At 43.6% G+C, this 16,889-nt stretch overlaps 1 protein-coding gene across 4 annotated transcripts in view; it reads right to left on the reverse strand.

Moving 5' to 3' along the window:
* Positions 1–16,423, reverse strand: part of slc4a4a (solute carrier family 4 member 4a) — a 192,627-nt gene extending 176,204 nt beyond the window's left edge. For 2 of the 4 annotated variants that reach the window (XM_068046551.1, XM_068046561.1), the window contains exons 1-2: positions 15,987–16,422; positions 3,251–3,324 (exon numbers count right to left, since the gene is read on the reverse strand). In XM_068046551.1, coding sequence (XP_067902652.1) covers positions 3,251–3,323 — 73 coding nt within the window. In that variant the 5' untranslated portion in view covers position 3,324; positions 15,987–16,422. Of the gene's footprint in view, positions 1–3,250; positions 3,325–15,986 lie in introns of all 4 variants that reach the window. The other 2 variants (XM_068046541.1, XM_068046580.1) reach the window with 2 other exon arrangements.
* Between the last annotated feature and the right edge of the window lie 466 nt (positions 16,424–16,889).

Below are 16,889 nucleotides of genomic sequence, written 5' to 3' on the forward strand. Positions count from 1 at the left end.
ATTAAATAGGGAGAAACAGTTGGTAATCAGAAATTGGCAAAAGAACCAGAGGAGAGATGAAGAGAATTTTTGTTTTTATGCATTGTGTTGTTGTGATCTGGAATAGAAACATATAAAATAGGAGCAGTAGGCCATTCGGCCCTTCGAGCCTGCTCAGCCATTCATTATGACCATGGCTGATCATCCAACTCAGTAACCCGTTCCCGCTTTCGCCCCATATCCTTTGATCCCTTTCGCCCCAAAAGCTATACCTAACTCCTTCTTGAAAACATATAAGGTTTTGGCCTCAACTGCTTTCTGTGGTAGCGAATTCCACAGGCTCACCACTCTCTGGGTCAAGAAATTTCTCCTCATCTCAGTCCTGAAAGGTTTATCCCGTATCCTTAGACTATGACCCCTGGTTTTGGACTCCCCCACCATCGGGAACATCCTTCCTGCATCTACCCTGTCAAGTCCTGTTAGAATTTTATAGGTTTCTATGAGATCCCCTCCTCACTCTTCTGAACTCCAGCGAATATAATCCTAACCGACGCAATCTCTCCTCATACGTCAGTCCCGCCATCCCAGGAATCAGTCTGGTAAACCTTCGCTGCATTCCCTCTATAGCAAGAACATCCTTCCTCAGATAAGGAGACCAAAACTGCACACAATATTCCAGGTGTGGCCTCACCAAGGCCCTGCATAACTGCAGCAAGACATCCCTGCTCCTGTACTCGAATCCTCTCGCTATGAAGGCCAACATACCATTTGCCTTTTTTTCCCACCCATTATACCTGCATGCTTACCTTCAGCGACTTGTGTACGAGAACACCCAAATGCATTGCCTGAAAGGGCAGTGGAAGCAGACTTAATAGTAACTTTCAAAAGGGAATTCGATAAATAATTGGAAAGGGAAAATTTGCAGGGCTGTGGGGTAAGAGATTGGGAGTGGGACTGATTGGATAGAGCTGGCATAGGGACGATGGGCCAAATGGCCTCCTTCTGTACTATTTGATTCTATCACAATGCCTAGGGTCCTGTGACTACTCTGAGCGGCCAGAGATTCTCTTTGTCGTGGTTACAATGAACTAAATGATGTTGATCCAGTGTTAAAATTGCTGCCAAAACCATGAAATGGAACACTCCTGTTGTCTGCCCACTGCTGCAACCCTGGATAAAGGCAGGTTCAAACCATGACTGGGAGTTAGGGATGCCAACCCTCCTGGATTGCCCTGGAGCCTCCAGCAATGAAACATTAATCACCTGATCACTCAGCTGAGCAAATCACCCGGAAGGAAAGTCAAAGGGGTATTAAAATCAATTTTTATGAACGCTTTTATTAGTTGTAAAAAAAAAATTGTAGATGTGGGTGGGTGGGAAGGTATGTTGTTGGACCAGGCAGGCCTGTTGGAGCTGAGAGGTTATGTAGTCAAACCTCCAGGAATATATCCAACTGGAGTTAGCAGCCTGACTGGGAGTATGTGCTGACTTTGCTGCAAGGGACTTTAGGAGCTTCCCCCCCAGACCCTCGCAACCAAGCCTCCCCCAGCCTTGATTTCCCCCCTTTCCCAATCACAGCTTGGATTGTTCCTTCTCCCCACAAAAAAAAACGTTCGTACCCTCCCCACTCCCCCAGTCATGGGTGCAAAGCTCTGCACATGAACATCACATGCATGTAAGGAGCCAAGGTACAAGGAGTTGAGTGGTAGGTCTGCCATGATCTAACTGAATAATGGAGCCGGTGCGAGGGGCTGAATGGCCTCCTCCTCTTCCCAATGCTTCTATTTCCAACTCCTAGTAATTCCTCCACCTTGCATTCTCACTTTTATTGTCATTTCCAATCCTAAGTAAATTAAAATAGAATCCTGGAAGTTTGATGTTTTTAAAACTATGAAAGGATTTCGATAGGTAGGGTAGACGTAGAGAAGATGTTTCCACTCTTGGGGGAGACCAGAACTAGGGGCCATCAATATAAGACAGTCACTAATAATCCAATCAGGAATTCAGGAGAAACTTCTTTACCCAGAGAGTGGTGGAAATGTGGAACTGACTACCACAGGGAGTAGCTGAAGTGAATCATATAGATGCATTTAAGAGGAAGCTGGATAAACACATGAAGGGGAAAGGAATAGAAGGATATGTTGATGAGCTTAGATGAAGAGGGGTTAGAAGAGATTCCACTGGAGCATAAACACCAGCGCAGACCAGTTGGGCCGAATGGCCTGTTTCTGGGCAGTAATTTCTATGGAATAAGCAGTTATCTGGAATGTTTTGACTGAATCCTGCTGCTGATCTTGGATGGATGCCCTAGACTTATGAACACACCTCCTCGGACACCACATGATGTTTACGTAATGCAACACATAGTGCCAGACGATTAATGCACTCTGTACTAACCTAAAACAATTATAATCACAGTTTAAACAGCCAAACATGCATTATAATATCTATGAGGGTGGGGAGAGCGAGGGCCGGATATTTTAATAACAAGAGAAAGAATGAGGATTCGAGAAAAGAAAAATCCTCGATTAGTTAATGAGTACTGATTCAAACAGGTATCACCCCCGTGCTTGCTGACCTACATTGGTTCCCAGTCTGGCAAAACCTTGAATTTAAAATTCTCATCCTCATGTTCAAATCGCTCCATGGCCTCGTCCCTCCCTATGTCTGTAACCTCCTCCAGTCCTACAGCCCTCTCCATGGTCTCTGCACGTCTCCAATTCTGGCCTCTCGCACATCCCTGATTTTGTTTGCCCCACTAGTGAGGGCCGTGCCTTCAGCTGTCTGGGCCCTAAGATCTGGAATTCCCTCCCTAAACCTCTCCGCCTCTCTCTCCTCCTTTAAGACACTCTTTGAGACCCACCACTTTAATAACTCCTTATGTGGCTCAGAGTCAAATTTTATCTGATAATCACACCTATAAGGCTCCTTGGGACATTAACAGCACCATATAAATGTAAGTTGTTGTTCAATAGTATGGAAATATAGAAAACTTGTTGATTAACTGAAAGAGAGACTCAACTGATTTATATCAAAAGCTTTGTACTCACTGGCCAGTTTATCCCAGGACATCGCTACTCTACACATGCAAAGAGAGGGAGAAAGAACTTTCATTTCTATAGCACCTTTCACCACCTCAGGGCATCTTAAAGCATTTCACAGTCAATTAAATACTTGTCAATTGGAAGTGTAGTCACTGTTATAACAATAAAACCCACTGTTTGCTGTCCGTTGCACACAAATGAACAGAAAGGAACTTTTATTTACATACCTTCCACTTCCTCTTCATCACAGACATGTTTGATGAAGGAGGCTCCTCTGTCCAGCACAGCCTCATCTTCCATCCTATAATAATAGAAGAAGAAGAAAGATTGGTCGCATTTTTCCTGAGGTGTGCTGTTTGCACTAAACTTTGCTTTGGGGTCTTGCAGCATGTAAACCCGCTCATTATTTTCTGTCTGGGTAAAGTTATTGGTCAATCTCACTCCTGTAGCACATCGTTAAAAATCCTGTCCTTGAAAGGACCGCTGTCTTGCGTAGTATAAGCAAGTTAATCCAAGCAGGCTCATTTAAGGCAGATTGAGTTTGATGTGTTGGGATGTGACAGGCTTGTAGCCACGGAGGGACATAATATGCTGGGCAAGTGTAAAAAGGGCCTTCTTATGTCAGACAGGATTCAAATGGCCAGAAAACACAGTACTTCCCCGCCTTTAGAGACAAATTTAGCAAATCACACGTTTACGATCATTAATAAGCCATCTCAAGATTATCTGTGACTATCAGCGAGAAATCTTCCAGTAAATCAGCAGTTCAGAGGGGGAGCTCTGATCAGGTCATTAATAAAACCCACTTAGGTACAGCATACTGCATGACAAAATTGGGAGGAATACCACTGTATAGAAACAACAGTGAAACACAATCACTTTATCACAAGTGGCAAAATAGCATGACAAAATGACACAAAACACTTTTTTTCCCCCAACTGAAACTAATTACAGCTGTTTGAAATAAAAGGTGCAGGAGGCAGGGGGTGATCGTGTTGTACAGATGGTTTAGACATGGAGTGCCCCTCCTCCAAGTATATCTTTCCACTATAAATACTTGGAGGAGGGGCACTATGTATAAAATTTAAATCCAACTTCCAACAATTTTCAACTATCTCAAGTTGACAGATCTTGGGATTTTCTGGTTTAGGATTGATGTCGATCAGACAATAACCCCAGCCTTTTCCAAACCCGCTGGCTCTCAGCACTGAAACAGAGCTAGAAGCCTTAACAAATAAGAATTATAGATGCAAATAGGACTACATTGCCCGGCATTTGGAAGGAAGACTGTCCATTTCGAGAGCACTTTGCAAGACATCCCCAATGAATACATTTTTGAAGTGTATTTACTATCTTATTGTAGTGAAACACGGCAGCCAATCTGCACTCAGCAAGCTTCCACAAACAGCAATGAAATAATTGACCAGATAGTCTGTATAACATTTTTTTTACGGATGTTGGTTGAGAGATAAATATTAGTGAAGTAGAGGTGGGGGTGATGGGTGGGGTAAGAACTTTTGTACTCTATGCCTCTGTTTATAAAGATCCCATGTGCATTTTTAACTGCCTTATTGTGTCCTGCCACCATCAGAGTTTTGTGTAAGTAAATCCCAAATCTCTCTGCTCCTCCATCCTCTTTATAATTGCATCAGCTGTATGCAAAGTGCCCACTGCCTGCTTCAGGGAGGCACCTAAAAGGTGCCCGCCTCCAAAATGGTGATCAGCACACTTTCCAAAATGAAAGAACACAGGAGGTCACAACCTGAAATTTGTTCCCCGCATTGTTCCTTTTAAACCCCAAAAAGGACCTGGGTGAACAAGGGGCTTGGACACACCCAGTCATGGGCTGCTAGTGCCTGTGTAACTACACATCAGCAAGGGTCACTGCCTATACAGGGACGAAAGAACAACTGTATATATAAACAATGAGATAGACTTTAGTTAAGCAAAATCTGGACATGAACTCATTCAAATTCTAATTAATTTAATTGTGGCATGGAAATATAGCTCATATCAGAGGAATCTATTGCAGATAAATAGATCACAGATACTCTATTTAAATACAATATCGATAAGTACAACTAAATAAGCTTGTTCTTTTTCCCTACCTAATAATTTCACATGTGTACACTATCCATTAATATATATATATTTATACACGTGCACTTGATTTCTCCCAACATTTGCTAAATAAACCTATAATATGTTAAAGATTATACGTCTGCACATGCTTCCTGTCTATAAAACCTTACTTCCTGTTGCCGTGTTATGGACACATTTTTGTGACAACTTTGTCTCCCCATTATAAATTCCCATGTCCATGCGTACAGTAGAAACATTCTGTGTGAGCTTGTCACTCTGGTGCTGTGTGTCTCATGTCTTCGGCCTGCACTGCAGTGGACATTCTGTGCTCCAACCAACTCTATCTCCCAAATTGCTGTGCATTTTTCTATTAAACTATAAGTCATAGCATAAAATCAAGGTCTTCCAGAAGAATAAGAATAGAATGCTTGACTTCCGTATAGAGAATCGCGTGCGTTGCCCGGTTTATTCGCCCTCTTACATAGATGCTGAAGGAGCTTGGCAGGGTAGACACAGAGGTTGTTGCTCCTGGTTGGGGAATCTAAAACACGAAGGCAGAGCCTGAGAATAAGAGGTTGATCTTTCAGACAGATGAGGGGAAGTTTCTTCACTCGGAGGGTTGGGAATCTTTGGAATTCTCTACTCCATAGAGTTGTAGATGTTCCATCATCGAATATATTCAAGGCTGCGATAGATGGATGTTTGATTTCTCAGGGAATCAAGGGATATGGGGAGCGGGTGGAAAAGTGGAGTTGAGGCAGAAGATCAGTCTTGATGGTATTGAATGGCAGAGCAGGCTCGAGAGGCCGTACGGTCTACTTCGGCTCCTATTTCTTAAGTTTTTATGTTGGTAGGGGCAGGAGTAGGCTATTCATCTCTCAAATGCCCACTTCACTTGAAGATTACAATTGGTCTTAACTCTATCTGAGATAGCATAAATGCCTTTAAAGGAGAATCTAGCTAAGTACGTAAGGGAGAATGGAATGGAAGGATATGTTCATAGAGTGAAATATAACATAATGGGAGGAGGCTCGCACGAAGCAGACACTCAGGCACAGTATTGTTGGATGAAATAGCCTCTTTCTCTACTGCAAGTTCTACATACTGGAAGATTGTATACAGTTTAATGTAAGGTGCATCCACCTTTCACTGAGATCATAAATATATTAGCAAACATCTTACTTTTTATAACAGATTGTTTTTGTCTCAATGTGATACAAAGAACGTTCTTTATCTGGTGATGAACTATCTAAAGGAAAGTTCAATGAGTACATAAAAACTTCAAAACAAGGAATTAAAGTATGAATAAGTCCCATGGCCCAGCCTCAGCCTGCTTCAAACATTGAAATGTAGAATAATAGCTGGAAGTGCATTCAAGGTGGCAATCTAATTGAAGTGTTTAAATGATGTCATCACTCATGATAGCCAAGCTCTAGCAGTTTATAACTGGCATCTCAAATCCAACACTTGTGTCTTAAAATCACTCCATCCTGTCTCTTATTTTTATACATACTTTTCAATTTGATGGCATATGGTGATACTACAATGGAGATGATTGGGCGATTCCCCCATCCATCACACCCAGAGACTGCACTGCTATAAGTGACTGTGGTTGATTTTACGAACATAACGAACTCTGTTGACTGTTTGCTGTAGTGCTGTTCAAATAGACTCTGTAGACTGTTTGCTGTTTAAATAGACTATGTTGAATTAATCCTTTGTTTGCTGTAAATAGACAGTTTTCTGTGAGTCCTGCCAAATGTCCCGCCTCACCTCAAACTCATTGAGTTTGATACTGGTGTCAACAGATAAACTCTTCCATTTTACAGACTGGCCTTATTCATGTTGAGATCTGTTTTCTGTTAAAGCAGTGCAGGAATCGAATGTCAGTGGATTGCCCACACCTAGGGTTACCAACTCTAGTTGGGCATATTCCTGGAAGTTTTGTCACATGACTTCTTGCTGCCAACCATCCCACCCCCACACTCCCACCATTGCTCTCCCAACACATCCATCCTCACAGCTCCTGAGGCCCATTGGAAACCAAACAGATCCTTCATTACCTGATTGAGTGGGAGTTAACTATGTTACTAGTAGCACTCTTACCTTTGAGTCACAAGGCCATGGACTTCAGCACAAAAATCAAGGCTGAAGTACTGAGAGAGTGCTGCACTGTTGGAGGTGCAGTCTTTCGGATGAGACGTTAAACCAAAGCCCCATTAGCCCTCTCAGGTAGATGTAAAAGATTCCATGGCATTATTTCAAAGAAAAGCAGTGGAGTTCTTCCCTGGTGTCCTGGCCAATGTTTATCCCTCAATCAACATCACAAAACAAAACAGATTATCTGGTCATTATTGCATTGCTGGTTGTGGGACTTCGTTGCGCACAAATTGGCTGCTGTGTTTCCTACATTACAACAGTGACTACACTTCAAAAGTACTCATTGCCTGTTAAGTGCTTTAAGATAAAAACATGAAATGCTGGAACCACTCAGCAGGTCTGGCAGCATCTGTGGAAAGAGAAGCAGAGTTAACGTTTCGGGTCAGTGACCCTTCATCAGAACTGACAAATATTAGAAAAAGTGCTTTAAGATGTTTGGTGGCTGTGAAAAGCGCTATATAAATGCAATTATTTTTAAATTCCTGGAGGCTCCAGGACAATCCTGGAGGGTTGGCAACTCTACCAATGTCACTGACACATGACGGTCACACTGAAAGATTAAAGATTAAACTGGTATTAACCTCACATTTAGTAAATCCAGTTAATTGCTGAGTAATTTTATTAGCAGATATGGATTAATAGAAAGTGACCAAAACGCAGACTGACTGGCAACTTTGCATCAATGTTATTTAGATGAACTACAAAGTGATTAACAGCTCGTTCCATGTGTTATAGCCTCAGAACATGGGCGTACAAGCCAGCTGCACAGGTGTATACCATCGGGCTCCGGGCCACACAGAATCCTGCAGCACAGAAAGAGGCCATTCAGCCCATCGTGTCTGTGCTGGCTCTTTGAAAGGGCTATCTAATTAGTCCCATTCCCCTGCCCTTTCCCCATAGCCCTGCAAATTCCTCCTTTTTAAGTATATATCGAATTCCCTTTTGAAAGTTACTACTGAATCTGTAATAAAAGCAAAATACTGCGGATGCTGGAAATCTGAAACAAAAACAAGAAATGCTGGATTCACTCAGCAGGTCTGGCAGCATCTGTGGAAAGAGAAGCAGTTCCGAAGAAGGGTCACTGACCCGAAACGTTAACTCTGCTTCTCTTTCCACAGATGCTGCCAGACCTGCTGAGTGAATCCAGCATTTCTTGTTTTTGTTGTACTACTGAATCTGTCTTCCTTTCAGACAGCATTTCAGATCACAACAACTCGCTGTGTAAAAAAAACTTTTTTTCTCATCTCCACTCTGGTTCTTTTGTCAATTATTTTATATTTGTGTCCTATTGTTATCGACCCTTGTGCTGGCACAAGTGTTTCTTCTTATCTGCTTTATCAAGAACTTTCAGCATAGATACTTTCTGGATGATGACTGAACTACTCATGCATTCTTTCATTCCACCTGTTGTGAAATTTACCGCTCTGTTAACATTCTGAAGCCTGATTAATACGAGATAACAAAAAAAATTAATCACGTTGGCTTTGAAGTTACACTGTGAAAAGATTAGCTTAACACATTCGTATCAAATTGCTTAAACTCCTGCTGTCGTGTGCGACACCCACACCTGGTCTTGTCCATTCCCAAAGGCAAGACTTCTCAAGTTCACTAGAACTAGCTGCTGCTTCTACCGGCTCTTCAAAGCTGGTCTTAACTGGTCTCAGCAGTTTTATATTGGCCTACAGCTGGCTTTGTAATACCCGGGATCTCGGGACATGACTGCACTCATGAGAATCTCCCGATATAAAAGCAGCAAACACCTGTCAACATAGCAGACTAAGGAATGTATTAGAATGTCAAGTGTTTCTGTTGCAATTTTCCAGCAGAACTAATCCAAGGCCAGTCTGTCCTCGCTTCCACCAACAGCTGTATTTTCACAGTAAAGTGTTTACCTTTCCTTGCTTTCTCATAATTTCCACCACTTTCCCTGCCCTCTCACTCACTCACTCTCTCGTTTTAAGTAGAATTACATGGAATTTACAATTTCACCCCAACTGCTCTATCCTATTGTTTATGTTCCACAGAAGCCTCCTCTCACCCATCCATCCATCAAAAGATATTTGTTTCACTCTCTATATATATATTTCTCACTGTCTTTCTTCCTCTGTCTCTCTCAGTCTGTCTCTCTCTCGATTTCAGTTCCTCTCCCTAATTTGGTCACTCTCCAACTATCTAGCTCTCTCTTTTTCACTGTCTGATTGTCTCTCACTATGTTTCCCCCTATTTCTCTCTCTGTCTCTTTCTCTGTTTCTCACTGTCTCTCATGTGCTTCCAGTTTGCAATCTCCACCTGATTCCTTTAATGTCAGATGGAATGGTGACTCTCTCCAGGGCACAATGCAATTTTACTGAAATGTATTCAGCCACATCCTATTGTTCACATAAAACATTGTCTTGGTTCCCCATGATTTGATTTACCCAGGTCTCAGTATTCAGAAACCTAAAGTAACCTGAACACAAAGCAAAGTCTGCACAGAGACTGAACTCCCATCCACTTTGCAGCAAAGAAATATTTATACATTGGCACTGTATCATTAGCCAGCTATACATCAGTATTAATAATATCAAACAAAAAACAACAATGTGCATTTATATAGCGCCTTTAATGTGGTAAAATGCCCTAAGGTGCTTCACAAGAATGTTAGAGCATTATCAAACAAAATTTGTCACTGAGCCATGTGAGAAGATATTAGGACAAGTGACCAAAAGATTAGTCAAGAGGTAGGTTTTAAGGAGCGCCTTAAAGAGCGTGGGAAAGGTGTCCGCTGCTCTGTCCAGACTGGCCAAGAGAGTGTGGGAAAATGGCGCACTGACACGGAACACAAAAGTCCGACTGTTTCAAGTCTGTGTCCTCAGTACCTTGCTCTACGGCAGCGAGGCCTGGACAACGTATGTCAGCCAAGAGCGACGTCTCAACTCATTCCATCCTTGCTGCCTCCGGAGAATCCTTGGCATCAGGTGGCAGGACCGTATCTCCAACACAGAAGTCCTCGAGGCGGCCAACATCCCCAGTTTATACACCCTACTGAGTCAGCGGCGCTTGAGATGGCTTGGCCATGTGAGTCGCATGGAAGATGGCAGGATCCCCAAGGATGCATTGTACAGCGAGCTCGTCACTGGTATCAGACCCACCGGCCGTCCTCGTCTCCGCTTTAAAGACGTCTGCAAACGGGACATGAAGTCCTGTGACATTGATCACAAGTCGTGGGAGTCAGTTGCCAGTGATCGCCAGAGCTGGCGGACAGCCATAAAGGCGGGGCTAAAGTGTGGCGAGTCGAAGAGACTTAGCAGTTGGCAGGAAAAAAGACAGAAGCGCAAGGAGAGAGCCAACTGTGTAACAGCCCCGACAACCAATTTTATCTGCAGCACCTGTGGATGAGTCTGTCACTCTAGAATTGGCCTTTATAGTCACTCCAGGCGCTGCTTCACAAACCACTGACCGCCTCCAGGCGCTTACCCAGGACTAGGAGGTCAAAGAATGAAAGAAGGAGAGAGAGTCGGAGAGATTTAGTGAGGGAATTCCAGAGCTTAGGGTCCAGGCAGCTGAAGGCTCGGCTGCCAATGATAGAGCAATAGGCCAGACATGGAGGAGCACAGATATCACAGAGGTCTGGAGGAGATTACAGAGATAGGGAGGGGAGAGGTCATGGAGGAATTTGAAAACAAGGATGAGAATTTTAAAATCGAGGCGTTGCTGGACCGAGAACCAATGTAAGTCAGCGAGCACGGGTGTGATAGGTGAATGGGAGTTGATGTGAATTAGGACACGGGCAGCAGAGTATTGGACGGCCTCAAGTTTACGGAGGGTAGAACTTTGTTTATTTGTCAGGAGTGTGTTAGAATACACAAGTCGAGAGGTAACAAAGGCAACGGGGGAGAACTCAGGCAGCAGATGAGCTGAGACAAGGGTGGATTAGGGCGATGTTACAGAGGTGGAACTAGGCAGTATTAATGATGGTGTAAATATACTAGTCAGAAGCTCATTGCAGGGTCGAATGTGATACCAAGGTTACGAAAAGTCTGGTTCAGCCTCAGACAGTTGCCAGAGAGGAATTGATTCGGTAGTTGGGGGACAGAGTTTGTGGCGGGACGGAAGACAATGGCTTCAGTCTTCCCAATATTTAGTTAAAGGAAATTTATGCTCACCCAGTACTGTATTACAATTTTAATATAATTATGATATAAATTGAATTTTTAAAAAAATATATGAAATAATTCATGAATTCTATTATGCTGAATTAATGCATAATTATAATAAATGAATTATCGTAATAAATGACTCATATAATACAGAGAAAGTCCTTCATTCACTCCCCAGTGGGCATCGAGTCCCAGACTGCAAGCCAAATACAAACAGGATAAAAGCACACTAAACACTAACTCACCTCGCACAATCCACAAACTCTATCTGAACTCTCAAGAAACATCGACAAGAAAAAGAGGGAGAGGAGGAGAAGGCCTCACAGAGTTGGCTGACATCTTCTCTCAGTGTTGCTTTGAAACCACCCTGGTCTAATCCATATTTCTGTCTGATCTGATCCGACCTATCTATAGAACTGGATTAAAGAAAGAAAGAACTTATATTTCTATAGTGCCTTTTATTGCTTCAGAACATCCTAAAGTGCTTCACAGCCAATGAAATACTCTGAGGTGTAGTCATTGTTGTAATGCAGGAAACACTCCAGCTAATTTGCACACAGCAAGATCCCATAAAAAGCAATGTGATAACAACCAGATAATCTGTTTTAGGTTTCAGTTGTGGGATAAATATTGGCACAGAGACTGGAGCAAACAGCAAAAGGGTTGTCCCCTATGTCCTGACCAATATTAATCCCTCACCCAACATTACTAAAACAGATTATCTAGTCATTATCATATTGTGGTTTGTGGGATCTTGCTGTGCGCAAATTGACTGCTGCGTTTCCTACATTACAAACAGTGACCCGCGAGATGCTTGCCTGCTGCAGGAGAGAAGCAGGAGAAACCAGGGAACATTTGTGTGTGGAGCAGGGAAGTGGTGAAGGGTACTTGCAGTGAGGGGTAGAGGGAGTCAGAGAGCTAGGCAACTGGCAGCCAAGGGATGGTGGGGACTGAGTGTTCTGTATGTGTTTAAGGAGTTATTGAAGTACAGTGTGTGGGGGCAGATAATCTGAGAGAGACTCGATGTATGTATGTCACAACAGTAGTAAAGAACTTGAATTTGTCTAGCGCCTTTCACAACCTCAGGATGTTCCAAACCACTTTACAGCCAATTAAGTACTTTTGAAATATAGTCACTGTTGTAGTGTAGGAAACATGCACACAGCAAGATCCCACAAACAGCAAGGTGATAATGACTAGACAATCTGAGCGATTTGTTGAGCTATTATATATTGGCCAGGACACTGGGGAGAACTCCACTGCTCTTCTTCAATAGTATCATGGGATCTTTTACATCCACCTGATAGGGCATCACATCTGGATATTATCATGAAGAAGTTTCCAAGCTTTCATCTTTACGGGCCCCTGACAAAGTTTAAAACCGTATCCTCATGTATTTCATTATAGCTCAAGTTACTGATACTAACAGGGTTTGGTGTTCTGCTTTAGGACTGATCCACCAGCCAAGTATCAGCACGAAAAACAGTCACTTGCTAACCTCCAGGCCTCCACAATTCAAACAGGACAAGCAGCAAGAAACACAAACAGCCCTGGCTCACCTGGCCTTCCTCACAGGCTGGTCAAGACTGGAGATTAGACCCACCAGCACAAGATCCAGGCTGGCACTCCCAGTGCCAGTACTAAGGGAGTGCTGCACTGTCAGATGTGCCGTCTTTCAGATGAGATGTTAAACCAAGGGCCCGGCTGCCCTCTCAGGTGGATGTAAAAAATCCCACAGCCACTATTACAAAGAAGAGCAAGGGAGTTCTTCCAAGGTAACCCGGTCAATATTTATCCCTCTATCAACTTCAACAACAACTTATATTTATTATAGCGCCTTTAACGAAATAAAACGTGGCAAGGCACTTCACAGGAGCATTATAAAACATGACTAAAAAAAAACTGAATGGTCATTTATCTCATTGCTGTTTTTGGGATCTGAGGCAGTCTTTTAAATAAGCAGCGTCCTGGGGAGCAGACGGAGAGGTGAGTAGCGGAGAGAGAGATAAGACACAGTGAGGGAAGAGAGAGGGGTGTGCGGGGAGAGTGAGGGACACAGAGAGGGGGGAAAGAGAGAGAGAGAGAAGGGGAGAGACACAGAGAGGGGAGAGAGGGGAGAGAGATTGACAAAGACAGGAGAGAGAGATGTACACAGTATGGAAGAAGGATGGACAGAGAGAGAGAGAGAGAGAGAGAGAGAGAGTAACACGGGAGAGAAAGAGATCAGGATCACTCCTGACAGATGGACATCTATCCGAATTCTCTGCATCGCTACATCAAGTGTACGGGCAAACATTGACTATTTGTGTAAGCAAAAACAATGCCAAGTATCTCACTAAATAGGGAGAAATGTGTTTTAAATCAGACTATGTTTTGATGGCATTAGGTTGGCTATACACTTTATATACAGATTAATTACCCCCATGTCCGTGGCTGAGTCAATAATTTTGTCAAATGTTCATGATGCAACATGTCGGTGCTTATCGCTGCAATGAAGTACTTTTTTGAAGTGCAACAATGTAGGAAATGCAGCAACCAATAGCAAGCTCCCACAAACAGCAATGTGAGATTGGACAAATAATCTGCTTTAGTGATGTTGCTTGAATAATAAATATTGGCCAGAGAAAACTGTTTTGTTCTTCCTTCAACAGTGCAAGGGATTTTCTACATTCACCTGAGTGGACAGATGGGCCTCAGTGTAACACCTCATCTGAAAGGCAGCATTTCCAACAGTGCGGCACTCCCTCAGTACTGACCCTCAGACAGTGCAGCACTCCCTCAGTACTGACCCTCTGACAGTGCAGTACTCCCTCAGTACTGACCCTCCGACAGTGCAGTACTCCCTCAGTACTGACCCTCCGACAGTGCGGCACTTCCTCAGTACTGACCCTCCGACAGTGCAGCACTTCCTCAGTACTGACCCTCCGACAGTGCAGCCCTCCCTCAGTACTGATCCTGACAGTGCAGCACTCCCTCAGTACTGACCCTCCGACAGTGCAGCACTCCCTCAGTACTGACCCTCCGACAGTGCAGCCCTCCCTCAGTACTGAACCTCCGACAGTGCAGCCCTCCCTCAGTACTGATCCTGACAGTGCAGCACTCCCTCAGTACTGACCCTCCGACAGTGCAGCCCTCCCTCAGTACTGAACCTCCGACAGTGCAGCCCTCCCTCAGTACTGATCCTGACAGTGCAGCCCTCCCTCAGTACTGATCCTGACAGTGCAGCACTCCTTCAGGACTGCACTAGGGGTGTCAGCCTGGATTTTTGTGCCAAAGTCCCTGAATCTCTATGACTCTATAACTGGGACTTGAAGCCACAACCTTCTGACTTGGAGGTGAGAGAGTGTTACGCATGCAGTCAGGACTGACACCAGCACGAGAACAGTAGCAACTCCTTAACCCTTTCATTCTACACACACTCTATCGCAGGAATGTTTTCATACTTTTTTCAGCAGTAGCCGATGTGAACAGACAGACTCCCCAGGGGATGGAGGCGATTTCCACCCCGTTTCTAATCTCAATCTGACCCCTTGAATATCGTGGACAAGCTTTAGAAACACGTGGCGTCTCAGCAAACACAACACCAGCCTTTGGGATGGGGAAGTGTTTTGAAAACTAAACGGGAAAAACAAAACAAAAAACACATGGGTGAGAAGTTGTAACTTCAGTTAACCTGATTTCCACATTCCGTTCGCTTCTCTTCCCTGCCCCACAGCCCCAGGAAACGAGATCAGACACAAAAGGCATCGTGTTCTGCAAATCCTCTTTGTCCTCTAAGGAAGGCAGGGAAATGCTCTTTTAGAAGAGAAAAAGGAGCCAATGGACACTTTCTGGGAAATTTCCCCCCGCCCTAACATACAGCACTCACAACATTCACAAAACACACACACAGGCAACCCTCACAACCATTAACATTCACACACTACAGACACACAACTACACAACTCACACAGACACAACCCTCACACACTGACACGCTCAATTACACTACACACACAGATAATCCTCCCACACTCATATACACTACACACACTCACAACTCACACACATAACCCTCACACACTCATTTACACTACACACACTCACAACTCACACACATAACCCTCACACACTCATATACACTACACACACTCACAACTCACACACATAACCCTCACACACTCATTTACACTACACACACTCACAACTCACACACATAACCCTCACACACTCATATACACTACACACACTCACAACTCACACACATAACCCTCACACACTCACTTACACTACACACACACAGATAACCCTCACACACTCACTTACACTACACACTCACTTACACTACACACACACAGATAACCCTCACACACTCACTTACACTACACACTCACTTACACTACACACACACAGATAACCCTCACACACTCATTTACACTACACACACTCATTTATACGACACAGAACCCTCACATAATTAGCACATTCAGAAACAGCACTCACAACAAACACACTGGGAGCATCCAATTCACCTACTGTCGGCTCTATTTAATGCTGCTAAAAAAAAACATCATCAATAGCCCAAACTTCATCTCCTTCTTACCTCTGAGCTGGGTCGGTGGGCTGCAGTCTGCAGCAGCTCCCCGGGTGAGCTGCAGAGCCGGTGGCTCAGTCCAGCCTTCGCTCTGTCTGTGTCGGTGTCTCCCGGACTCTGTCACAACATGCGGCCGGAGCTGTGATGTACAAGAGGGGGATTTCCTCTCTCTGTATGTCTCTGTCCTTCAACAGGCTTGGATGGTTCCTGACTAAGACTGCAATGAGTTCTCCTGTGTATCAGAGTCTCTCTCTCTCTCTCTCGGTAACTCCCGAGTTACTCACAAACCAGTTTTACTTTCCATATTTAAAGAGCTAATGGTCGATCACGTCACTGACAGAAGTGGGAGGCAAGATTTTAAAGGGGTCAAAGTGCCCCCTTAAAGGAACTTTAGTCCTTCTCAACTGGTCTGGTTTCCTTTTGAAATTAGGTTGATGTAAACTAATTTCATGTCACCAACACTTGGTCACAGTATGGACAGAATAACTGCATTGTCAAGTCAATGCAGAAAATTACAATCTACAAAAAACAACATAGTCAAGTGCGTGGTTTTAAACAAACCGATAAAATCATTAGTTTGCAGTTAGTATGTCGATTTTTCTGTTCTCCGGAGTTTCTCTTCCTTTAACTATCAGTTCCTTTTGCATTTCATTCCCATTATTTTTTACTATAATTTTTGTTGAGGACACCGGTAAGTTTAAATGGAAATACTCAGTCTGACTCCCTCCCCAATTTAAATAAATACAAAAATGATTCTAAATATTTTCGGGATTAAGGATTTGCTTGAGAGTTTTTACGCTTAATTGTGATTCTCAGGAAACTGAAAGTTTTATTGAAGTTAAACGTCTCAGTCCCTCTTACCCACAGCGCTCCCTTCTGGATTACACACTCAACATTGTCACCACCACAAAC

Source organism: Heterodontus francisci, chromosome 1 (assembly GCF_036365525.1).
Source record: "Heterodontus francisci isolate sHetFra1 chromosome 1, sHetFra1.hap1, whole genome shotgun sequence".
Classification (NCBI taxonomy): Eukaryota; Metazoa; Chordata; class Chondrichthyes; order Heterodontiformes; family Heterodontidae; genus Heterodontus; species Heterodontus francisci.